Source organism: Bubalus bubalis, chromosome 21 (assembly GCF_019923935.1).
Source record: "Bubalus bubalis isolate 160015118507 breed Murrah chromosome 21, NDDB_SH_1, whole genome shotgun sequence".
Lineage (NCBI taxonomy): Eukaryota > Metazoa > Chordata > Mammalia > Artiodactyla > Bovidae > Bubalus > Bubalus bubalis.
Window position 1 is genome coordinate 53,988,348 of NC_059177.1, and position 26,479 is coordinate 54,014,826.

General features: G+C 47.8%; 1 protein-coding gene across 1 annotated transcript in view; it reads left to right on the forward strand.

Moving 5' to 3' along the window:
* Positions 1 to 26,479, forward strand: part of CDCP1 (CUB domain containing protein 1) — a 60,967-nt gene that overhangs the window by 26,248 nt on the left and 8,240 nt on the right. Inside the window, exons 2-7 of the mRNA XM_006077497.4 lie at positions 3,414 to 3,617; positions 11,990 to 12,355; positions 13,589 to 13,957; positions 20,893 to 21,114; positions 22,097 to 22,477; positions 24,293 to 24,658. Coding sequence (XP_006077559.3) covers positions 3,414 to 3,617; positions 11,990 to 12,355; positions 13,589 to 13,957; positions 20,893 to 21,114; positions 22,097 to 22,477; positions 24,293 to 24,658 — 1,908 coding nt within the window. The remainder of the gene's footprint in view (positions 1 to 3,413; positions 3,618 to 11,989; positions 12,356 to 13,588; positions 13,958 to 20,892; positions 21,115 to 22,096; positions 22,478 to 24,292; positions 24,659 to 26,479) is intronic.

The window sequence follows — 26,479 nt, forward strand, 5'->3', positions numbered from 1 at the left end:
ATGCTGCTTGAAGATGAAGCAGTAAGTAAAGAAACTTCTGCCTCAGAGGATGTTTTCTTTTTCTGAAGCAATTAATTATAAAGCTCAGAGTGCCTGATTTATAAGGAACTAAAGAGTCCCACTAAGATTTATAGCCCAAACTGAAACACAGGAATGGTGGTAAGTCTATGAGAAATTAAGTGGTGCAAAGACAAGAATGTGGAGAGTTCATGTGGTGCTGTCAGGCGGGTCGTCAATTCTGCCTCCATGAGGGCACCCAGCAGGCACTGTTTGGGTCCCGAGGCTGTCACCGAGGAAGACAGGCAAACTCCTGCTGCCCTCTGGAAGGCAGCGGCTCGCGTTCTGGTCTCGGGAGGTGGGAATGAATAACATGGGTCCTCCAGAGGATGAACAAACAGCAGGGGCAGGACAGCTGGGTTGGGGTGGGGTGAACACTTTGGGTAATGGTCAGGGACAACTCTGAGGAGGTGATCTTTGAGCTAAGACCCCCCAAAACAAAAAGGAACCAGCTTTTGCTAGAGAAAGAGCATTATAAAAACCAGGACCAGCACATGCAAAGGCCCTGAGGTAGCAAAGAGGCTTGTGGTCAGGAAAAAGGGCAAAGGTAGCTGTGCTCAGTGGCCAAAGTGGAGAGGGATGTGAGCTGAGGGTAGAGAGAGAAGCCCTGCTCCAAAATATGCAAAACCTGAGCCCTCTTGGAAACAAAGTAGCGAAGCCAGCTGTGCCGGTGCCCCTGAGCTCCTAGTCGCGTGTCATGGCTGGGCGGTAGTAGGGAATGCTTACATTGGCAAAATGGCTTTTTATTTCCTTGGATACTGATCATAGATGAGCTGCCTGGGCAGGTAGAGCTAGTCTAGTCCAACCTCCTCATTTTACAAAGGAAGGAACAGAGGCCCAGAGGGTAAAGTTCTTCCCTCATAACCTGCAGGAAATATTTGCAGTTCATTATTGTTACCGAAGGAGGGGGGATGTGCGGGGAGTCCAGCTGCTTGCTGCTCAAAAGGCAATAAACAGGCCAGGTTGGTGGAAAGGAAAGTTTGTTTTATTTCAGGTGGCAGCAACTGTAGGGGGAGGGTGGCAGACATCTGTGCAAAGGCCAACCCCCCCCCACCCCGCCGCCACCGACAAGCGGGAGGTGAGAGCATTTATAGACGGATTTAGGGGTGGGGGCACATGCAGAAACAGCACAGTCATCTCTAACAGCCAGCTTCAAATCGGTCATCAGTGGTCTGGCCAGCACCATCTTGGTTGTTGTGCGTACAGTTAATCTTCAGGTGCGGGGTGCGCTTGTTCCTATTTCTTTGCCGTCCGTTCTCAGATTTGAGGCAGCTCAAGTCCTGGAAACAGTCTGGTCAGCATGTAGTTAACTTCGCCACCTGGTGCTTTGCTATCTGTAAGACAGCTCACAGGATACACTCAATGTTATCCCCAGCCCTTGAGAAAGAACTAAAGGTCCTTGACTGTGCTTAATGACTACACTATTATTATTTAGTCTTCTTTGACTGTTTTCCTTTGTTCCCACATTTCTCACTTCTCTGATGAAACTTGTTCTTTGGCTCAAGTTTGACTAAAGGCAGAAGGCAGGCAGAGGCCATGGTGGGGGCGGGCACAAGGGCCATATGGTCCTGCTCGGTTTCATTATCTCAGATTGAGAGATCAGTTTCCACCCAGTATAAAGAGCTGCTGGCGGGTGGGGTGGGCATAGAGCAAATGAGGGGGAGGGGGTTCAGAGGAGGTTGACAAAAATCCAGGTGTTTGATGGCACACAGCAACTGGCAGGTGGGAACACAGGCACATGTGTGCCCTGAGTGGGAGAAGTGAGCACAGCTCTTGAGCAGGCTTGCAGCTCTGGGAAAATGAAGTCACGTGGTTGGTCAAAAACTGCAAAGAACTCAGTTGTCACCGAATGGGTGCCCAGATGAATAGATTGCAGTCTCTCCAGACAGTGGAATACTATGCGGCAATGAAAAGGAACAAACGGCAGACCCATGCAGTAACGTGGGTGACCCTCAGACATGCTGAGCAAAAGCAGCCAGCTGCTGTTTTGCAGGAAAGTCTAAGTCAGGCGAAACTAATTGATAGTTTTCTGGGGCCAGGAGTGGAGGTCGGTGGCTAAGTGCACTGAGGGAGCTTCTGTGGATGATGAACATTTTTTTTGTTGTTGTTGTTGTTGTTGTATGACTTCTTTTTTTTTTTTCTTTTTTTTTTAATTTTATTTTATTTTTAAACTTTACATAACTGTATTAGATTTGCCAAATATCAAAATGAATCCGCCACAGGTATACATGTGTTCCCCATCCTGAACCCTCCTCTCTCCTCCCTCCCCATTCCATCCCTCTGGGTCGTCCCAGTGCACCTTATATTTAATCGCAGTGGTATACACACGTATACACATTTGTCAAAAGTCTTTTAGGTCTTTCTTAATGTCTGTAAATTATATCTCAATAAATTTGATTCTAAAAATTTTAAAAAGGAAAGGGGAAAGTAAAGCTTTTGGTTAAACTGCTGTTCACTGGCTAAGTGGTTATGGAGCACAAGGTGCCATAACAGGTGCCAAGCGGCTGTTTGTGCCAAACATGGTGGGGGAGAGGACTGACAAGCCCCATGGTTCCCTCCTCCAGAAGACTGTCCCCCCATTCTCTGTACCCAGCCCGTCAGCCACCCAGAGACCACAGTCAGCACCCAAATCCAGGAGGGAACAGGGATCACTAAGGAGAAAAACAGCTTTTCCTTTTGGCCTGGGAGGACCTAAAAATCTCTCAAGCAGAGGGAATGGGAAGGAGATGGGACTGGTTCATCCTGACCTGATGCACCCACCTCTCTGTTTAGTAACCAACCCCCGTCTGTCTTGCTTGATACAGTTTGCTCACGTAATTTTGCTGAGCGCCGGTCTGAGGTCTGAGCCATGTTTGGCTCTGACTCGCCAAGTTCATCGATCAATATGTTTATATCTAATTTCCGCAAGTTTACCCAGCCTCCACTGTTGCATATATGTGTGCACAGGGCAAATGAGGCATCACAGATAAACATGTGTCTCTACAGAAAGACAGTTTCTATGTGTGGACTTTTACCTACAGTCATACTGTGAAGAGATATGGCAGTTTCTGTTTAATATTGCACAGATAGGGGTATCTGGACGCATACTGCTCTGGACATCTAGAACATGGTACAGTGCTTTTAATTTTTCGAGAAATGAATAAGCCATATCAGAGATGAACATCAGGGCCTAGCCCTCAGTGGCCGGGTTCTGTCCACAGGTAAGGATGATGCTGTCATTTGGTATCACCCCGCTTCTCAGACCTGGAGGAAGGAATAAAAGGGTTCAGAAGACCATCCTTCTGGACCAGCTGAGGGGACGGCAGCAGGTTGGCAGCCCTAGTTCATTCTATTATTTTTCTTCCTTCTTTCTGAAGCTTATGAGATTGATCTGCCACGTGGAAGCGGCGTCACAGTCCTCCTGAAGCCTGCGACCCAGGCTCTGCCAGTGAAACTCTGTTACATCATGTATAAAAGATGGGAAACCACCCTGTCCATCAAAGCCGGAGAGAAAAAGGTCTTTTCCTTTAGCTGCCAGGATCCACATAATTACTTCGTTATCGAGATCCAGAAGAATATTGGTAAGTACTCACTCATGGACTCTTTGGCCTCCCTGTCTCTTCTTTCCAAGCTAACCCAGCCTCCACTGCTAGAGAGGTGAGACCTGTTCTGAAATTCTGCACTCTCTTTAGCTTGTATGTGGCCAGTCACAGTCCTAAGCGTTTTGCATGGTTTCAGGTTTGTTTTTTCTTTTAATCCTCAAAGCAGCCCTAAGAGAAGTTCTCAAAGGAAGTCACTTGCCTAAGATGGCACAGAGGGTATGTCTCAGCAAGACAGGAACCTCAAGTATTCGGGAATTCTGGATCCAGAGTGTCTGCCTGTGACCACTATGCCACACTGTCTCATAGCAGAGCTACGGATCCTCGGGTGATGCTCTGTCTGATGTGCTAAAAACATCTGGCCAAGCAGGAGTGGAAGTCAAGGGAGCTGGAGGACAGAAGAATTGGAAGATTGAGGAGATAAGAGTGGGGTAGTGGATCCACTAGTTACAGTGGGAAAAAAACAGCAGCTTTGCAGGCTGAGGGACCTGGTTTGACTTCAAGTGCCAGGGCGACTGATCATGTGCCTTGATTGCATGGCTTCATATAAGTTACTTACCTGCTTTGCAATTTCATTTTCTAGTCTGTAAAACAAGAGTCATTGTACCAACCAATAGGGATGTTTTCGGGATGAAGTAAAATAATGGATTGAGGTGTATAACATACTGGCATTCAATAAACTACAGATACTTGGCATTATTAATGATAACTTGAGTTTGGGATAGGAGATTGATATAAGAAATACTAATCAGGCAGAAAGAATTAAAGGTGTACTTCCCCAGTTATTTTAAGGTAGCATGCTAATGCGGAACTAACAATAGATATATTAACAACAATGAGAACACTATTTTGCCTTTGTAATCAAAGTCATACTCAGAAAATTTCTTCACCTTTAACTGAAAATAGATCATGAAGGAAGAAGAAGAGTAAAATAAACCTTGAGAAGAAGGAATTCATAAAAATAAAAAGAGAAAGTACGTAAAAGCAGTTTTAAAAATTATGTTTATGGACTTCCCTGGTGGTCCAGTGGTTAAGAATCCGCCTGCCAATGCAGGGGACACGGGTTCAGTCTCTAGTTCAACTGAGCCCACGCGTCACAACTACTGAGCCCGGGCTCTACAACAAGAGAAGAGCCTGAAGTGAGAAACCTGTGAGCTGCAGCCAGAGAGCAGCCCCCACTCCACACAACCACAGAAGGCCCGCACACAGCAGTGAAGGCCCCGTGCAGCCAAAAAGAAGTGTTTGTAACCAAAGCCAAAACCTGGTTCTTTGTAAAGGCCAATTAAATAGACAAATCTCTGACTAGTCTCCAGGCAAGAAGAGAAATTGCAAATATGTAACATTGAATGTATACATGTGGATTTAATGACATATAGAAGCAGATTGCTGAACTGTAAGAGACTGGTAATAATTGTGAAAATCTGAATGACAAAATGATTTCCAGGGAAAATTTACTGGGCCACATTGACTCAAAGAAAGGGAGGAAACGTTGAATAAGTATATGATCAAGGAGGAGACCGGAAAAAATGTCCAATATGAAGGAGAAAGGGTTTGGGTTTGTCAGAGATGGTTTCACAGAAGTGTCTTATGAAACTCCAAGTAGCAGATAATTTCTGTGGTATTTAAACAATTCCAGAGGAAGGTTGACAAACCTTTTTTTGTACAAGGCCAGAGAGTAAATATCTTAGATGTTCTATGCCAGATGGTGTCTGTCACAACTCGTCCACTCTGCTATAATAGCACAAAATCAGCCATAGACAATAGATAAACAAATGGGCAATGAACATCCCGTGTTTATTTACAAGAACAGATGTTTGACTGGATTGGGCCTATGAGCTGTGGTTTGTCAAACCCCATTCTACAACGTTGAAAGAGGTGAAGTTTCATGTTCATTTTCTAAGGTCCTTAAAACCCTGATGTCAGACTCTTCCACTGCATAAAAAGAAAATAGACTTATCTCTTATGAATATGCTTTGCCCCCCAAATCCTAAGTAAAATAGAAGTATATCAGATCCAAAAATTGCATGGAAAGACCAAAGCAACAAGAGCAGGAGGACTTGTTGGAAGACAGGATAGTTCTAACCATTAGCCGATCAGCTCAATGAACTGCAGCATGTAAGTATGTGAAAGGGAAGAACTGCAGTTGAATTTTTTTTTTTCAATTGTGTTTATTTTTGGCTGTGCTGGGTCCTTATTGCTGAGCATGGGTTATCTCAAGTTTCAGAGTGTGGGGGCCACTCTTGATTACGATGTTCAGGCATCTCATTGCAGTGTCTTTTCTTGTTGCGGAGCACAGGCTGTAGGCGCATGGGCTCAGTAGTTTTGGCTCATGGTTTAGTTGCCTTGTAGCATGTAGGATCTTCCTAGACTAGGGTTCGAACCCATGTCCCCTGCATTGGCAGATGGATTCTTAACCACTGGACCACCAAGGAGGCCCACACTTGATCATCTTAATAGATGATTTTAAATGATTTTACGAAAATGCTCTGGCACGCATGCTCAGTCACTTCAGTCATGTCCGACTCTTTGCAGTGCTGTGGACTATAGTCTACCAGGCTCCTCTGTCCATGGATTCTCCAGGCAAGAATACTGGAGTGGGTTGCCATGCCCTCCTCCAGGGGATCTTCCCAACCCTGGGATCAAACCTGCATCTTTTGCATTGCAGGCTTCTTTACCACTGAGCCAACAGGGAAGCCCAAAAACGCTCTTAGTAAACAAGAAATAGAGGAATGTTTTCTTAATCCAATAAATTATATTCATCAAAAACTAATAGCAGAGACTTCCCTGGCAATCCAGTGGTTAAGACTCCATGCTTCCACTGCAGAGAGCATGGATTTGATCTCTGATAGGGGAAGTTCCACTTGCTGCACAGTATGGCCAAAAAAAAAAGCAATAACAAGTATATTTAACCATCAGACATAGAAGCATTACCAGTAAAACAAGGAACAACATAAGAATTCCCACTGTGCATGCCTTTGGGCGCCAGTATTCAAAAGTTCTGTTTAAGTATTTAGAGATAATCTTAATAAATACATAGGATGTATATGAAGCAAAATATACAATTTTCCTGAAAGACCGAAGAGAAGACGTAAGTAAATGGAGAGGTGTTCCCATGTTACCTGATGAAAATCTCAGTATTTTTTGTGTCGTTTCTCCCCAAAATTAATTTATAAATTTAAGTCAATTACAGTTAAAATGTCAGTGAAGCTTTTACATAGGTGAGTTGTCTAAATATACTTAGAATTCAAAGGAATGGTGTATTGCTATTAAAGAAAGAAGGAAATCTATGTATTAATGTTTGACATGGAAAGATACCCCTGGTCATTTTGTTCCATGAAAAACAATGCAGCTTTCAGTAGGAGAAGGGTTTGTATAGTTTGTTGTTGCTATTTAGTCGCTAGGTTGTATCTGACTCTTTTTGGACCCCATGGACTATAGCCCACCAGTCTCCTCTGTCCATGGGATTTTCCAGGCTAGAATACTGGAGTGGGTTGCCACTTCCTGTTCCAGGGGATCTTCCCGAACCAGGGATCGAACCCATGTCTCCTGCTTGACAAGCAGATTCTTTCTCACTAAACTATACAAGGAAGCCCTTGTATAGTTTAATTTCACTTTATTAAGTACACAGAATCAACAGAGCCTCAAGTCTGGAGGGTTAAACACCAAAATGCTATCCTTATATTATTTCTCTAGTGAGTAGGGGAGGGGCACAGGTGGCATCCATGGTCTTCTTTCTGTTCCTCTGTACTGTCATTTTTTTACAAGCAGGCATTACTTTTATAACCAGTTAAGTCAAGAAAATGACTGCCGTCTTGAAAAAAGGAAAAAGATACCACAGTCGTATCTCACAAGACGCATCTCATGAGCCCCATCTCACACAGTTTCCCGAATAATAAAACCCATGCTCGCAGTTTCTGAAAATGATAAGAAAATAACATTTTTAAAATTATAAATCTACACACTGGAATCAAGTTCAGTGTTCTGCTTACCTCTGGTTTTTAAAAACCTTTCTGAATAAACATTCTGAAAGTTTCAATGTTTAGCCCCTCTGCTGTCATCCCTTCTTTTTAAAAAAAGGTTAACTTTTATTTTATATTAGATATAACTGATTTACAATGTCATCCCTTCTCGAACAACTCCATTAAAGCTAATGAAGGTAGAAGTCTGTGCGGGGGTGTGAATCACTTCAGAAATGACGCTTCTCCATCCTCTGGATAAGGAATCATTTGAGTTATGTAAACCTTTTTACACTGGACGGGGAACTGAAGACTTGGAGGCTCCAAAATCACTGCAGATGGTGATTGCAGCCATGAAATTAAAAGACACTTTCTCCTTGGAAGGAAAGCATGACCAACCTAGGCAGCACATTCAAAAGCAGAGACATTACTTTGCCAACAAAGGTCCATCTAGTCAAGGCTATTGTTTTTCCAGTAGTTGTGTATGGATGTGAGAGTTGGACTATAAAGAAAGCTGAACACCGAAGAATTGATGCTTTTGAACTGTGGTGTTGGAGAAGACTCTTGAGAGTCCCTTGGACTGCAAGGAGATCCAACCAGTCCATCCTAAAGGAGATCAGTCCTGGGTGTTCATTGAAAGGACTGATGTTAAAGCTGAAACTCCAATACTTTGGCCACCTGATGCAAAGAGCTGACTCATTTGAAAAGACCCTGATCCTGGGAAAGATTGAGGGCAGGAAGAGAAGGGGACGACGGAGGATGAGATGGTTGGATGGCATCACCGACTCAATGGACATGAGTTTGGATGGACTCCAGGAGTTGGTGATGGACAGAGAGGCCTGGCATGCTGCGGTTCATGGGGTCGCAAAGAGTCGGACACGACTGAGCCACTGAACTGAACTGAACTGAGCTTGTGTGTCCATTTGAAAACTAAGCTCTTAGCAACACATTAAAAAGTGTCCACACAACCTGACAGCCGCAGGGCCACGTGACTGGTGGCAGAGCTGTGGCTGAGAGACGGGTCTTTTTTGCTCCAGGTACTTGGTATGGAATTAAGTCAGAATCACTGCCTTAGTTGGGTTAAGTGATCCCATATGAACACGGAAGCCAGTAGGAGCCACTCCGAGCCACATGGCAGGTGTAGCTGAAAAGTAGACCTGTCTTAATGCAAACAGTAGAGTTTCTGCGAGCTCCAAAAAGTTGATACTATCTTTACCTACACACAAAACCTGATTTTAGCTGCATTTGTCACCTCGTTATCTAACCTTGCTTTATCACTTGAGCAGTGCAGGGCACTGGCAAGAGCGCAAGTCAACAAGCAACAGTCTGGGCTTTCGTCCTGAGAGCGTGTGCACTGTGAGTGCCACACAAGCCACCCGGACTCCAGGGCTCTTTGCAAAAAATGAGAGGCTTGATGTGCTGACCTCAGAGGTCCTTGACAGCTCTGAAATTCTCCCATAAGTCCTTTTCGAGTTGGCAGTAGTTTCGCATACTCCCCCGGAGCAGCAATAAAACACTTGCAGATTATTATTACAGTGGCCAGAGTGTTCTGCACCTTTCAGATTCCCTGTGCTCGAGACAGCAAAAGCCACACTGCCTGCTTTTCCTCAGTGCCTCCCTGAGACAACCTTTCTCTCCTTGTTTTCTTTTGTTTCTTTTACATTTCTTTTCAATGGGAGTATGATTGCTTTACCATGTTGTGTTAGTTTCTGCGTGCAGCACGGTGAATCAGCCATAGGTATACATGTATCCCCGCCCTCTTGAGCCTCCCTCCCGGCCCTCTAGGTCATTACAGAGCACCGGGCTGAGCTCCCTGTGCTATGCAGCAGCTTCCCACTAGCTATGTATTTCGCACATGGTCGTGTGTATATGTCAGTGCTCCTCTTTCAGTTCATCCACCTTCTCCTTCCCCTGCTGTGTCCGCATGTCCTTTCTCTGTGTCTGCATCTCTGTTGTTGTTCAGTCACTCAGTCGTGTCTGACTCTTTGCGACCCCATGGACTGCAGCACGTCAGGCCTTCCTGTTCCTCCCTCTCTATTCTGACAGTGTCTCTATTTGCTGTCCTGCAAATAGGTTCATCGGTACCATTTTTTAAGATTCCATATATATGCCTTAATATACGATATTTATTTTTCTCTTTCTGACTTACTCTGTAATACAGATTCTACTTAAATCCACCTCACTGAAAATTCCCCCTTTGTTTTAAAAAGGTTTAGGAAACAAAGTACATCAAAGGATTAGACATTAGCCTTAGGGTAAAAGATTCAACAGCAGTGGTAATAACATACCAGCATTAAAGCCAGGAGGCAAGAAGATGACCTGGCCTCTGGGTTCCAGCCATTAAGGGCTTGTACACTCAGGGCATACTCCATCTGTTGATGATTGCACTGATGGGAAAACCAGTTTTAAAGGGTAGAGCTTGGCGCAGTGCCTGAAAAATTATGAAATCATGACTTTCGGGATCAAGGAGGTAGAACATCCCAAAGCCCAAGCCCCACTGCAAAGGGCCCCTCATCTGGGGGGCTGAGAATGCAGCCACAAGCTGGACTCCACTGACTTAATCTGGAAAGCAATGCTGGTTTCCCCTGCTCTTCAAAAGCAGAGTTCCTGTGACACTTTTTTCACAAGCTGGAGTGGTGTAAATTGAAGCAGCAATTACCATAGGACATATTTTGCTAATGGAGGCACAAAGTAATTTGAAATAAAGCACCGATGCTCACAGATACAGTACAGAGCTGTGACGGCTTGTTGCTGAGAGGCTGAGTCTCATTCCAGGGGAGAGAGAGCGATGCCCACTCCCGAGGTACGCACTGCCTCTCTAATGGCTCCCTGCAAAATAAACACCAAACGCTATTCACGCTTTCCACCTTTTTTCATAAGAGCAAAGATTCTCTTTGGATTTATTTTGGTTCGTGGAAACACGTACTAATGTAAGTCTTTCATAAAAGTGAAGTGGTATAAAGCGAAGTTGCAAAAAGTGGGGGAGACGTGTAGTTAGGAGGTGACTTTGGTCTGGTCCACTGGAAGCAGAGCCTGACATGGGGATTCTTGTCTTTAAGTCAGTATCAAGAGAGTTCCCTTGGGAGAGGGACTCTCCTAGCGGTCCAGTGGTTAAGGCTTCACTTTCCAGTGCAGGAGGTACAGGTTTGATCCCTGGTTGGAGATCTAAGGTCCCACATGCCTCTCAGCAAAAAAAAAAAAAAAAAAAACACATAACATAAAACAGAAGCAATATTGTAACAAATTCAATAAAGACTTAAAAAAAAATAAAAGGTCCAAAAAAAAAAAAAAAACTCTTAAAAAAAAGGAGAGTTCCCATCGGAAGAAACCTGTGAAGAAGTGAGGAAAAACAGGATAAGAGGAAAACAGAATAAAATGAGTCAAGTGAAGGATACTTGTGGTTTTAGCTGTAGGCTGAATGGGAGCTTGAGTGGCAGTTGCCAGGCTGGGTCATGTGAAAAGGGGCAGAGGGTCAGGCTGGTGGTGACTGGGGCTTCCCCTGTGGCCCTGTGATAAAGAACACTCCTGCTAATGCAGGAAATGCAAGTTTGATCCCTGGGTTGGGAAGATCCCCTGGAGGAGAGAATGGCAACCCACTCCAGTGTTCTTGTCCGGAGAATCCCATGCACAGGGGAGCCTGGTGAGCTGTGGTTCATAGGATCACAAGGAGTCAGACACGACTGAAGATCTCTGGGCTGCCACCCTCTGAGGGGATGCGAATCGGGGAGCAGGGAAGTCTCAGACTTTTCTGCCCCAAAGCAGTTCCCTCCAGCCAAGGCACTTCCCCAGAGAGGGACACACTCCTGAACCATTGGCAGGCAACGTTCATGTAGCCAGGAGATGGGGGGCGGCGGGGGGAATGGTTTGGGGATGATTCAATAAATTACAATAAATTACATTTATTGTGCACCTTACTTCTATTGTTTTTTTAGCCTTTATTTTATTTTTTTTACCTTTTAAAAAAAATTGTCTATTTTTAATTGGAGGATAATTGCTTTACAGTGCCGTGTTGGTTTCTGCCAGTTGTTGTTCAGTTGCTCAGTTGTGTATGGCTGTTTGCAACCCCATGGACTGCAGCATGCCAGGCTTCCTTCCCTGTCCTTGACCATCTCCCCAGATTTGCTCAGACTCATGTCCATTGAGTCAGTGATGCTATCCAACCATCTCATCTTCTGCCGCCCCCTTCTTCTCCTGCCCTCAATCTTTCTCAGTGTCAGGGTCTTGTTTTTTCTGCTACACAACATGAATATTTCTACTGTTACCAAATCAGTGCCACCTCAGATCATCAGGCGTTAGATCCCAGAGGCTGGGGACCCCTGCACTCCAGGGGCTGAAGAGGTGGGGCAGTGAGGGGCCCAGTAGCGTTTGTGACCAGACCGTTTTGTGACTCTGTTTCAGACTGCGTGTCAGGCCAGTGTCCCTTTGGGGAGGTTCATCTTCAGCCTTCCACGTCGGTGTTGCCCACCCTCAACAGAACCTTCATCTGGGACATCAAAGCGAGCAAGAATGTCAGTCTCGAGCTGCAGTTCTCCCTGTCACGCCTGAGGCAGATTGGGCCGACGGAGAACTGCCCGGATGGAGTCACTCACCGCATCAGCGGCCGCGTCGACGCCAGCACGATGGTCAGGATCGGGACCTTCTGCGGCAACGGCACTGTGTCCCGGATCAAGATGCAAGAGGGCGTGAACCTGGCCTTGGACCTACCATGGTTCCACAGCAGAAACGTCTCTGGCTTCAGCATCGCAAACCGCTCGTCGATAAAACGTGAGCTTGCCCACCCCTGTCTCCCCCAGTAGTGGTTGAGGTTGAAACCTACAAAATCAGCCTCGCTGTCCATCAGAAACAGTCTGATAGGGAGGTTTTGTGATTCCATCTGACCCCTTAAAGCACATCCCACTCTTTTATGAGCACGCGGGCCGCCTGGTGTGAGCCCACCCTTCGCTGTTACACAGACCTGGTGGCGACTCTTTCCTTTGTCCTTGGTATGTGACACTTGAGTTCAAGAAACAGAACGGGACTGGCTGCACAAATCTATCACTCTGTGACTCTGTTTCTCATGTCCTTGTCTTCTGTCTCTTTCATATTTTCTAGAATCATATCGGTGGCTGTGTGCCAAAGCTGGCTCACAGCAGCTCTGAGGGCCAGTTGCTAAGTGTTCTGGAATTTTGTGAGCTGGTAGTAAACAGAGCAATTACTAAAACTATATAAACTTATAACTAGATAAATTAGTTGAGGAGCAAAGGTAATAAGAACTTGAAGCTCATCCCTTCTTAGTTACTGCAGTTTACTCTTCTCTATGGTCTGAGGGTGGGTATGCCGATGGATCTGTATGGTAAAAATCCTATGTTATGGGAGAGGCTGTCCATCACCTCCCCACCTCCATGTTCATCCATCTCCTGTCAGCAGTTTGAAAACAGCAATAGTGGGAGTCTTTACACCAAGGAGGTGGGCAGACATTACAAATTAGGGCTTTATTTTTTTCCCCTGCTGGGCTGGTTATTAAACATTTACTCACACATGCTGATGTATCCTCATTCTTACTGTTGTTCAGTCACTTAGTTGTGTCCGACTCTTTGCGACCCCATGGACTGTAGCACACCAGGCTTCCCTATCCATCACTATCTCCCAGAGTTTGCTCAAACTCATGTCCATCGAGTCGGTGATGCCATCCAACCATTTCATCCTCTGTCATCCCCTTCTCCTCTTGCCCTCAATCTTTCCCAGCATCAGGGTCTTTTTTCAGTGAAAGGTGACCAAAGTATTGGAGCTTCAGCTTCAGCATTAGTCCTCACGGTGAATCTTCAGGGTTGATTTCCTTTAAGATTGACTGGTTTGATCTCCTCTACCTTGAGTATAAACATGTCATATCCAGAACCAATGCTCAGGATCTGAGACCTTGCCCTTCACCTCTTCTCTAACCCCAGTCCCTCCAGCCATGAATGACCAAGGCAGAGTGTAATCACCTCCTATTCTCTCGTTTGGGTTCCACCCCCACAGGCCTGTGCATCATCGAGTCTGTGTTCGAGGGTGAGGGCTCGGCCACTCTGATGTCCGCCAACTACCCGGCCGGCTTCCCCGAGGACGAGCTCATGACGTGGCAGTTCGTCATCCCCGCACCCCTGCGGGCCAGCGTCTCGTTCCTCCAGTTCAACGTCTCCAACTGCGTGAAGAAGGAGGAGAGAGTGGAGTACTACATTCCGGGCTCCACCACCAACCCCGAGGTGTTCAAGCTGGAGGACCAGCAGCCCGGGAACATGGCCGGGAACTTCAACCTCTCTCTGCAGGGCTGTGACCAAGATGCCCAGAATCCAGGCATCCTCCGGCTGCAGTTTCAAGTTTCCGTCCAACATCCACAGAATGATAGCAGTAAGTGAGCCCCACCTTCCTTCCCCTCTCCCTCCTTCGTTCCTTCCTGGAATCTCTTGCTTGGGGTGAGGTTCCTTTCTACTTCTTGTCTGTCAGTCAGTCACACGTGGACTCTGGACCCTGTAAGACTTTCAGGAAGTGCGTTGCTAGTGACACCAGGTCACTGGGTGAACGAGGAGCATGCCTCCATTTCAGCACAATAAGCTGAGACGATCCTGCATTCAGGGTGCTGAGTTGTTTTTAATGAAGACATTGGAAGGTTACGCTCTAGAGCTCATGTCTTGACTGACCCTCCAGTGAATCAGGACGTCACCAGCACTGTGAGCAGTGCTAATAACACTTTTGTTGGCTGAATGCCCCATGCCATGGGCACACTCTGCGTGCCAAGTCCTGCCCTAGGCATACCACTCACGTGGTCCCAACTAATCCTTACTATAGTCTTGTAAGGGAGACGGGGGTTGTCTTCATTTGTTTTTTGAAATCGTTTGTGTGTATTTTTGACTGCGTGGGTCTTCGTTGCTGCAAGCGGGCTGTCCCTCAGTTCCAGTGGCGGGGGGAGCTACCCTCCGTTGTGGTGCCCGGGCTTCTCTCTGTGAGGCTTCTCTTGTTGTGGAGCATGGGCTCCAGGCGCACAGGCTTCTGGCTGTGAGGCTTCTCTTGTTGCGGAGCATGGGCTCCAGGCGCACGGGCTTCTCGCTGTGAGGCTTCTCTTGTTGCAGAGCGTGGGCTCCAGGCGCACGGGCTTCAGTAGTTGCACACGAGTAGTGACGCACAAGCTCTTCCCAGAAGAGGGATCGAACCTGTGTCCCTTGCATTGGCAGACGGATTCTTACCTGCTTTACCTGCAGGGAAGTCCCAAGAGTTATCTTCATTTATTGATGACAAACCAGAAGGTTCGGGCAGGTTATGACAGTAGCCCATCATCACACAGCTTGCCAGGAGCAGAGCAAGCTCGGAACCTGTGGCCTGTGCTTCTGGACCACACAGAATCCCAGGTTCTGTGACAGTGAGGTTGTGTATCATTCCACACACGTTTGCTGAGATGCCGTGAACCTTGAGAACGGTTGTCAGGGCCGAAACTACAGCGTGGTGACGTGCCCAGGGCACAGCATTGGAGGAGGCCCCAGCTCTGATGCGGAGAAGGCAGTGGCACCCCACTCCAGTACTTTTGCCTAGAAAATCCCATGGACGGAGGAGCCTGGTAGGCTGCAGTCCATGGGGTCGCTAGAATCGGACCCGACTGAGCGAGTTCACTTTCACTTTTCACTTTCATTCATTGGAGAAGGAAATGGCAACCCACTCCAGTGTTCTTGCCTGGAGAATCCCGGGTACGGGGGAGCCTGGTGGGCTGCCGTCTCTGGGGTCGCACAGAGTCGGACACGACTGAAGCGACTTAGCAGCAGCAGCAGCAGCTCTGACGAGTGCACTCTCACAGAGCCCCTATCTTTGGATCAGTACAAGGTCGGCCCCTGACAGCAAGCACCTCCTTAATACTTGCTCCCTGGGTTCCCTTGCCTCAAAGGAGGGGAGTTGCATGGATATTGAGAAAAAGGTACAGGATGAGTTCAGAGGGGCTCTTCCTGGGGGTTGTCTATGAGCTGGAGTCTGTGTGTTGTGATGGGTGGCCTTGAACCAGGACCTCTGTGACATGTGCTAAGGATGGATCCTGCCCACAGGCTGCTCCTCATCCTTATCTTTATCAGTATTTGCTTCGGAAAGTAGGCAGAAACAGGCAGAGAATCAGGCAGAGAAAATAAGTGGGAGTGTGGACTGGCCTGGTAAATATCTGCCAAGGGATCACACGGGATCCACTCCCAGATTTGCCCATCTGAGGCTGTCTTGGGAGTGCCCGCTCAGGGCCCACTTGGAGCCCGGCTCCTGGAGAAGCCTTAGTTCCATCATATCTTGGCCCAAGATTCCTTCTAATTCACAAGAACCGTGTACAAGGCATAACGTTATATATACACGTGTGTGTCCATTGATGAGTCCACTGTCATCAGCGTTAGCAGAATGTTGAAAACAGCCATTGGAGGAATCAGAAATGGACTGGGTTTGAGTTGTAGAAGACGGAGGGATTTGTTTACCATCTCGGTCATAGTCAAGTGCTGCTGATGGATTCTGCTTCCTGTAACATCAGCTGGGTTGAAAGCTACATCTGATCAAATGGTTAAGCATGCTATTATCAGCATCAAGAAGGATACAGCTTTAGTTTCGAGGCACATAGTGGTTAACTGCAATTTAGATGTGTTTAGCAGCGTCAAGGCTTTACATCAAGCGGGATTTGCCTTTTTCTAGACCACTGAGTGAACCTGCCCGGCAGAAGTGTCTTTTTTATTTGATTCAATTACTTTTGGTTGTGCTGGGTCCTCATTGCTTTGGGCGGGCTTTTCTCTAGTTGTGGTGAGCGGGGGCTACTCCTCGTTGCGGTGCGTGGGCTTCTCACTGCGGTGGCGTCTGTTTTGGAGCACGGGCTCTAGGGCACGCGGGCTTCAGGAGTTGTGGCTCCTGGGCCCTAGAGCATAAGCTTAGTAGTTGTGGCTCATGGATTTAGCTGCCCTGCGGTATATGGGATCCTCCCAGACCCGGAATCACACCCGTGTCACCTCCGTTGGCAGATGAACTCTTACCCACTGTGCTATCAGGGGTGTCCAGCAGAAGTATCTTTAAAGATAAAATTAGTCGAGGCTGGGTGCCCTGAGAGCTCTGAGTCTCTGGACATCTCCATCTTTGAAACCCAGCATGGACCCTAAATTTCAGGACATTGTGCGAGGCAGCCAGCCCTGTGCACTCACACGTTTGTCAGGTTCTATAAATACGTGTGGACAGCTTGTCCTGCAGGCAGCATAGCCCAGCAGCCAAGGGCACTCCCTCTGGAGTTGGCCTCCGAGAAGTTAAAATCCTGGCTCCCCTACTCACTGTGTGAGCCCAGGCAAGTCACTTCACTCCTGTGTGACTCAGTTCATCTTCCGGTGGCGCTAACAGGCCTGCCCTCGTGGGGGTGCTATGCAAATGCGATGAGGTGGCACTGCCTGGCAGGTCGTGAGCACTGTCTGAATGTTATCCTGCCAGGTGCCGGGTCAGGGAAGGGAGGCAGCGTCGAACAAGACACAGCACTTGTCCTTAGAGGTTAGCTGGCAATCCAGAAGGCAGACGCGATTTGTAGGATGCTGGTGGTCTCTTCCCAGAGGAGTTTCTTCTATTTTCTTTTCATGTCTTGTTGGTTTTATTTTAATAATTGCAGTCTTTGTGCCCTGTTGGTGTGACATGTGGTCACCGTGTGGGTGGCTGTTTCTCCACAGGCTCCTCTGGGACTGTGGTGGATCACTGTAGGGGCCCAGGACCCGGGTACGGTGTGCATCACTGGGACGGGCGGAGGTCTTCAGGGCCGGGTCTCCTGATTCTGCTCCAGTCAATTCTGTCTGTCATTTTCATGCCCTCTCACCATCAGCTGGTGGTAACAAATGCGTTGGTCTTGTTTCTCACTTTCTTGCACGGATGATAAAAGATTCAGAGGAAATTTTGGCTGGCATCTCTACCCACTTGGCTGTCTTCCCCACCTTGGCACTGTCTCTGCACTTGTATTGGCAGAGGGGTCGTCATCTCCATCCTTTCCTGAGTGCTGGTGGTCAGCTATTCCCGGCTTGTGGTTGGCTGTTCGGTGCTAGGAGCTGGTTGTTCCACACTTGTGGCTGTTCTGTACCCACGGTTGGCCAGCTCATATCTGTGTTAAACTCTTATGGATTGCCAGTAACTTCAGCCATGCTGGAGCCTCCCACTGTGTCCGTGCTGGGGTTCCTGATCTCCCTACATATACCTTCTCCTAGGCAATGAAGAGGGCCTCCCAGGTGGCGCAGTGGTAAAGAATCTGCCTCCCAATGCAGGAGACCCAAGAGACACCAGTTTGATCCCTGGGTCAGGAAGATCACTGGGTCAGAAAGATCCCCTGCAGCAGGGCATGGCAACCCACTCCAGTATTCTTGCCTGGAGAATCCCATGGACAGAGGAGCCTGGTGGGCTACAGTCCATGGGATGGCAAAAGTTGGACACAACCGAAGTGACTTAGCACGCTCACATGCTAACTTAGGAGCAGCCAGATGGAAGAGATGCATGGGTGTGTGGGAAGGAGGGCAGAGCTTCCAGGCCGTCTCCCCAAATCTCCACGTGTTCACCCACCTGGAAGCCCCCCAGAAGCAGTTTCAGGGGCATGTAACGGGATTCAGAGCAGGGAGCGTGCCTCAGGCTTGGGGGGCGGGGTACTAAGAGGAGACTTGTGACAGAGCCTGGCCCTTCTCAAGCTGCCCGAGGCCCCAGACAGGACGTGCCCCTCGTGGCCACAGGAGAGAAACACATACGTGCTGTTTATGCTCTTTGCTTTTTTTTTAATTTACTTTTTTTGGCTTCGCCTGGCGGCATGTGGAATCTTAGTTTCCCGACCAGGGATTGAACCTGCACCTCTGCAGTGAAAGCAGGGGGTCTTAACCATCAGACCACCAGGGAAGTCCCTCTGCTCTTTCTTAATTTTGGAGATGAGAAAAAAGCTAGAGGTTTTGGGTGAGAGGGACTTCAAGAGCCTTGACCTTGCTTTGTCCCAGCAGAAGGAAGCAAATGCCCAGACCACCACACCAGGAGCCCCTATGAGAGTGGTTTGCACTCATCACACACCATGTCCCGATCATCCATCTGATCATCCATCTGTCCATGTCTGGGTCCTGCTAAACACGCCATCAGGCATCTTGTCTTATTCCTCTATCTTCCCACTCTCAGCAGTATCCAGCACATTCCAGGCTCTCCGTAAACCCTGTTTCACTACTCTCAGGAGGCCCCCTCTTATCCAAAGTGGTTCAGACTCAGATGCATGCTCCAAAGGCACCACGCCTCGGAAGGGGCAAGGGTGGCACACAGTGGCGGCACCAAGAGTGCGGCTGCGGAGAAATCGGACAAGGGCAAGAGAAGTCAAACATCACAGACAAAGCTGAAATCTCCTTGACAATCTGTATTGTCCCTACTTCCAGGCCCCCCTCCCAGGGTAACCACAATTATGTGTGTGCTTAGTCGTTCAGTCGTGTCCAACTCTTTGTGACCCCATGGACTGTAGCCCGCCAGGCTCCTCTGTCCGTGGAATTCTCCAGGCAGGAATACTGGCATGGGTTGCCATGTCGTCCTCCAGGGCATCCTCCCAACCCAGGGATGGGACCCAGGTCTTCTGCATTGCAGGTGGATTCTTTACCATCTGAGTCATCGGGGAGGCCCATAACCACAATTATGAATTTGTTATATTTCTCGCCAAATTTTTGTCTCTTCATTTAAATATTAAATGCAAATGTATGTAAGTATGTGCATGTAGAAACAGCTATTTCATTTTACATAGAGATTTTACAATCAAATAATGTCACAGTCTAAATATGGTTCTACAGCTTGCTATTTTGCCTCATATGACATCTTCTTAACTGCTGTGTAATATTCCATTCGTGCGTTTTATGGTCTGTTTATTCCAGTATTATTCCGCTAACTATCACTGGTGTACAAATGTGGGCATATATCCCCATGGCACACTGCTGGATTTATAGGGGTGAAGTTTTTATTTTTATACTATGCTTTTTTTTTGACTGCACCGTGTGGTCTTAGTTGCGGTATGTGGGATCTCTGCTGACACGTGCAGAATCTTTAGTTACAGCATGTGGGATCTCGTTGCCTGACCAGGGATTGAACCCGGGCCCCCTGCATTAGGAGCCTGGAGTCTTAACCACTGGGCCACCAGGGAAGCCCCACTATATTTGATTTTAATTTGCTTTTCTCTAATTACAAGCAGTATTACAAGTGATACTAAGAACCCTTCACATTTTGGATGTTTGGACATTTATATTTCCTGTACTGTGAACTCCTTCGGAGAAGGCAATGGCACCCCACTCCAGTACTCTTGCCTGGAAAATCCCATGGATGGAGGAGCCTGGTAGGCTGCAGTCCATGGGGTTTTAAGAGTCGGGCACGACTGAGCGACTTCCCTTTCACTTTTCACTTTCATGCATTGGAGAAGGAAATGGCAACCCACTCCAGTGTTCTTGCCTGGAGAATCCCAGGGACGGGGGAGCCTGGTGGGCTGCCGTCTGTGGGGTCACACAGAATCAGACACGACTGAAGCGACTTAGCAGCAGCAGCAGCAGTGAACTCCTTAGTCATTCTGTTACAAATATTTTCTCCCAGTGTGTGCCTTGCCCTTCAGACATTGTTTATGGTACCTAAACCAGATAGACATTTTAATCTTTTTTTTGCTTTTATAATTTGTGTTTCTTCCACATCTAAGAAGATAATCTCTTTGGTTTTATTTTGGTGACTGCCCTGAGGTACCAGTGTAGCATTACTCTTTTACTCATGGGAGACACCATTCTCTTGGCCCAGCCTAGGAAGTAGTTCATCTTTTTGCCACTTATTTGAAATGTAGCATTTATTAGAGACTATATCTGTGATTCCATCCTGTCTATGAACCCTCTCTCCCTGCACTAATACCAATGGTTGTTAATTACTATTCATAGTAGGAGAATATTTAGATAGGTGATACTACATCTCACTTGGTTGACTAAGATTTAATGAATATTTTAAAAGATTAGTCAGTATGAAAACTGTATAGTAAAGTAGATATATCTGTACTAAATAATAAAGTAAAAGCTGAGTATATAATTTTATATACACTGTAATATGCATGTGGATGAACAAGGACTAAAATGAATTTGAAGAAAGGATGTACTTCCATGAGAGGGGTAGAAATGCAGTCCATTCATTTTCTTTTTAAATTTTGTTTCAAGCTATCATAATGTTCTCTTACTAATAAACAAACTTCCCAGCATTCCCCAGCCATGAGAGGTTCTGTGCTCATTTTTGCCTCCACACGAGGTTGGTCCTAACCATTCTTCATGCCTGTTTTGTACTTGTGGTTCCAGATAAAACCTATGTGGTTGACTTGAGTAAAGAGCGAACCATGTCGCTGTCCATCGAGCCACGGCCCAACAAACTGAAACACGAGTTTGTCCCCAGCTGCTTCGTGTGCCTGAACTCTCGGACCTGCGGCACCAACCTCACCCTGACAGCTGGCTCCAAACACACTATCTCCTTCCTCTGTGATGATCTGACACGCCTGTGGATCAACGCCGAGAAAACCATAAGTACGATCCTGCCCTGTCTCAGTGGGGTCTGCTGGGTGGGTTGTAAATAATCTGATCACCAGCAGGGCAGGGTGAGCAAGGGCAACCGGCAAGCACAGAGTGAGGTAGAGACGCAGCTCCTTTTAGGACCAGCAGCCTCAGTGGGGACGTGCTTCCTTCAGAAGCAGGTAGCGTCCCCATGTCCATGCTCACGTCTCCTCTGCCCAGCCTCCAGTCTCCCTCTTTTGAAGTCCTTGTAGCCTTCCCTAACCTCCCCCATCTGCATGCCCCCTGCTTCCACTCTCACTGCCTGCTTTTCTTCTCTTGCATAAGAGCAAGTCTTGAGGTCAAGGACTTTGGCTTCTTCCATTTTTTTTTAACCCCTTTAGTTACTGGCCATGCCAGATGAGTGCTCATCACGTAAGAAATGTTCCATCAGTGGAGAGCAGCAAAACCAAGAGGCACCTCCTCCTGGGCGACCATCATCTCTCACATGGATGCTCTTAGGGTCTCCACCGAGGCATTAGCTGGGTCAAGGAGAGGCAAAGCAGCTAGCCCGAGGCCACCCTGATAGGAAGCAGCAGAGCTGAGACGCCAGCTGAGATCTCCCCAGCTCCACTCTCTGTTCTAATCACTAAGCAGAACTGCTTCCCCACAGGCAGGGATGCTAGGCAGTAGGGCTGGGTACAGGAAAAAAATCTACACTTGGCCCATGTGGCACTTGGCATCTAAGATATAGGTTGTCTTAGAGATGAGAACTGGCAGCGAACAAGAAGAGAAATTTTCAACCCTGTCTCCTCCCCAGAAGGTGGTCTGCCAGTTTAGTAGAGAGTAAGAAAGCGAGAGCAGGGGGTGAGCTGGGAAAGGAGCACCAGGGAGGCAGGAATGAAGGAAGAGGAGAGGCCAAAGGGAAAAGCGAGAAAGCCTCGGGCTAACTTGAGAGCTGGAGAGGATGCGTTTCCGGCCTCCTCCCAGCTGAGTACCACCCGCCCCTCTTTCGCAGGCTGCTTGGACCACCGGTACTGCCACCGGATGCGCTACTCACTCCAGCTGCCACAGTCCGTCTTCCAGCTGCCCGTGCAGCTGCACGACTTCACCTGGAAGCTCCTCGTGCCCAAGGACAGGCTGAGCCTGGCGCTGGTGCCGGCCCAGAAGCTGCAGCAGCACACACACGAGCGAGTCTGCAACACCAGCTTCAGCTACCTGGTGGCCAGCGCTGTGCCGGGCCAGAACCTTTACTTCGGTTCCTTCTGCTCTGGAGGGTCCATCGAGCAGATCCAGGTGAAGGAGAACATCTCGGTGACCCTCCGCACCTTTGCCCCCAACTTCCAACAAGAGAGCGCTAAGCAGGACCTGACCGTGTCCTTTATACCCCACTTCAAAGGTAAGGGTGTCTTTCACTCTTTCCCCATCTCCATGCCCCCTTAGCCTTTCTCATTGGAGAACTCATTTTGCTTTTGTGGTTGACTTAATTGTCGATTTGAAGAAAAAGGGGTACTTGAGTGGGCTATTCCTCTCGCAAGATGAGGAATCCTAATCCTGACTTTACCATTAGGCTAGTGTAGACAATTCCAGGAGTTAGAAATAAGTCTCTGACATCACTCTCTGACAATAGGAGGTGATGGTTGGTAGGCAGCGGAACAAATAATCAGGTCTCGAGCCTCTTTTGGAAGCAGGCAGGGCATGAATGAGAACTAACCATAGTCTCAAGTCCTGGATTCTTGAGATGGTAACGTAAAAATCCTTATGCAGACATGCTTATGATTCTGCTTTGACAATTCAGAATGTGGTTCAGAGGACATAGAGGAAGGAATATGGGGAGAGAGATGAATCTTTGGAGCATTCTCTTGCATGGGGGAGCAGAACCCTCCTGGGGGACGGGTGCATGATCTTCTCAGGCAGTAAATGAGGTTTAAATCCGTCACAATGGATGAACTCTATATGGCTGATTTTGAAATTCACGGTCACTGTTACAAAGTTTTCAATTCTTTTTTAAATTGACCGAGAGTTTAATTCAAGGTTTACTCCATAGTTTTGTTCTCAGAGCCATGAGTGGGAGGGAGATGAATCTTTGGCCGGTGAGATCAAGGTCAGTCCAGGCTGTCTGGTGTCTTCTAGGTTACCAGAGAAACTCCTTCTGGGGAGTCTTTGAAAATAAGACACACCGTCCTCAGGGTGGAGGGTTGGGGTTTTATCTTACCTGAAGGTAAGGAGTGGATTAGAGACCCTTTCAGCTTCGCCATTCTAGAATTCCTCCCAGAACCTGAAGTTTTCTAAATCTCCAAAACAGAAATCAGTGTATACCAGTCCCATCATGGTGCAGAGCATTAGATAAATGTTAGCTCCATTGAGGGCATATTTCTTTCTTTCTATTTTTAACTTTTCTGGCTGTGCCATGTGGCGTGTGGGATTTTAGTTCCCCAACCAGGAATCAAACTTTCGTCCCTTGCATTGGAAGGCGATTCTTGACCACCAGGGAAGTCCTGCGGGCATTTCTGAAATGAACCTGAGATAACCACCAGTTTGGCAAACTGGCCTGTTTTATGTTTGGTTGGTTTTTTCAAAAGGCCTGAGAACCTCCTTGAAGACTATTCTTTTGACCAATGTGGTAGCCACAGACCACAGGTGGCAGTTTACATTTAAATCAATAGTAAATGAAATTAAAAATTCAGTTCCTCAGTCACACCAAGTACTTTTCCAAGTCTGGCAACAGACACCTGTGGCTGTGACCACTCTCCTGGCCAGTGCTGATCCAGAGCTTCTCCGTCATGGCAGGATGCTCTGTGGTCTGCTGCAACATCATCTCCTCCACCTTCCTATTCTCTCCATCTTCTTTAAAAATAATTTATTTATTTTTGGTTGCACTGGGTCTTCGTTGCTGCCTGCGGGCTTTCTCTAGTTGTGGCGCGCAGGGGCTACTCTTTGGTGCGGTGCTCGGGCTTCTCATTGTGGTGGCTTCTCTTGTTGCAGAGCACAGGCTACGGAAGCTCGGGCTTCAGTCCTTGCAGCACGTGGGTTCAGTAGCGTGGAGCTTAGTCGCTCTGAGTCATGTGGAATCTTCCCGGACCAGGGATAGAACCCGTGTCCCTTGCTTTGGCAGGCAGATTCTTATCCACTGTAGCACCAAGGAAGCCCTGTGTTCTCTCCATTGTGATTGAGTGAAACAAAATCTGAGTGGATTCTCTTCCCTTTCCTGCAGAAGAAAGTGTCTTCACAGTGACCCCAGACATGAAAAACAAGGTCTACCTGCGGACCCCTAACTGGGACCGGGGCCTGCCATCCCTCGCCTCGGTGTCCTGGAACATCAGCGTGCCCCGCAACCAGGTGGCTTGCCTGACCTTCCTCAAAGAGCGAACAGGTGTGGTCTGCCAAACCGGGCGTGCATTCATGATCATCCAAGAGCAGCGGGCCCACGCCGAGGAGATCTTCAGCCTGGAGGAGGAGGTGCTGCCCAAGCCAAGCTTCCGCCATCACAGCTTCTGGGTCAACATCTCCAACTGCAGCCCCATGAGCGGGAAGCAGCTAGACCTGCTTTTCTGGGTCTCGCTTTCCCCAAGGACCACGGGTAAGGTCTTTTGCGGGTGGTGGTGGACAGCAAATTGTTGGCTTAAGAGTCGGGAGCAAGCCTGGAAGGCAAGTCAGAAAGCATGGATTTCAGCCCTGGCTGTCCATGTATCAGTTAGCTATTGAATCAGTAATTCTGAGTAACAAACCACTCCAGAATGCAGTGGTTTAAAAACAGCCGTTTGTAATTTCTCACATGTTGGCTGGGCATTTCTGGTCTGAGCTGGGCTTATCGGATTCATTCACTCAAGCCCCTGTGGGCAGCTGCAGGTGGGCTAGAGAACTTTGTCAGTCTTGACCAAACACTCACATTCTTGGGCCCAGACAAGATCAGCAGGGACAACTGGGATTCCTTGGCTCTCCTCCACATGGATTCTTACCCTCTAACCCGGGTCCCTTCTCATGGCAAAGCCAGAGAGATCCAAGAGAGGCTGGGGAAGCATGCTAGGTCGCCTGATGCTTAACATTAGAAACTCATACCCTGTCCCTGTGACAGCATTGTGTGGTCAACCCAGATTCAAGGGGAGGACAGGTAGACTCCCCCTCTTGGTGGGAGGAGCTGCAGAATCACCCAGTAAAGGACATGGTTCGGGGAGGGGGGAGAATTGGGCATTTTTTGTAGTCAATCTACTACTGACCTCTTTCTGACATAGAGAAAGTCTCTTTCGCCCTCTGATCTTCCTCATCTTCCTTCTGTAGAGAATAGATGACTGTAACTACCCTATAAAATTTTCACTGGGCTTTCAGAGTTGGTGACTCAGATGTGAGAACCTGAAAAGTGGGACACAGATGCATGGCACCGGCACTTTTTATTTAGTCCAGTGAAGCATCAGAACCCCTGAAGGCCCTTGGTCGTGAGCCACAGAGCCACGATGAGGATTTTGCTTTTATGCCCAGGGTAGCAGCATCCACTGGAGGGTTTCAGGTAGTCTGTGCTGGGGCCATGTTTGCACTGGATTCCAAGACAGTCACAGAACATCCCAGTGTTGGAACCACGGAGATTTGTTCCCTGACCCCTTCTCTTTTTGATGGTCAGATAGACTGTGTGTCCATCCAGGTGGATAGATTGTGACCACCCAGGCCACACAGGTGGTCAGCAGCAGGAGAATTGACAGGGACTGGAAACCACATGTGAAAAGCTCGCCCACACTCTCAGATTAGCTCCTGGGTTTTTTTCTTCTCTTCCATTCATTTTCTGTCATTTATGTCTAGTCCTGTTTTTCTCTCAGTCTCACCTTTTGTTTTCTTGTTGAGCCAGCCAGAAAGTCTAAATCCCAGTTTGGTGCAGGGCTCTCTCTCTGACTGCTTTTCTTTTTCCTTTGTACAACTGTAGGAGAACAGCACACATGAGACAACCCTCTCCTAACTCCTTCTCCTCTGACTTTTGACTCCCTGCTTTCTTCTACACTCTTCTCTCCTCCAACTCGGGCAGTGGCGATTTGGGGAGCACAGCTGGGATAGGCCAGGAGTAGCCTTTGGAGTAGATCTGGTAGGTCTTCCAGTCACTGTGTAACAAACTACCCCAAGATTTAATGGCTTAGATGGTCACCATTTTTTTATGCCCACACTCCATGGGTCAGGAGGACTTCCCAGGTGGCACTACTGGTAAAGAATCCATCTTCCGATGCAGGAGAAGTAAGAGACACGGGTTCCGTCTCTGGGTCTGGAAGATACCCTAGAGGCGGGCATAGCAGCCCACTCCAGTACTCTTGCCTGGGAAATCCCATGGACAGAGGAGCCTGGCGGGCTACAGTCCATAAGGTCGCAAAGGGTCAGACATGACTGAAGCGACTCAGTATGCACGCATGCAGGCATGGGTCCG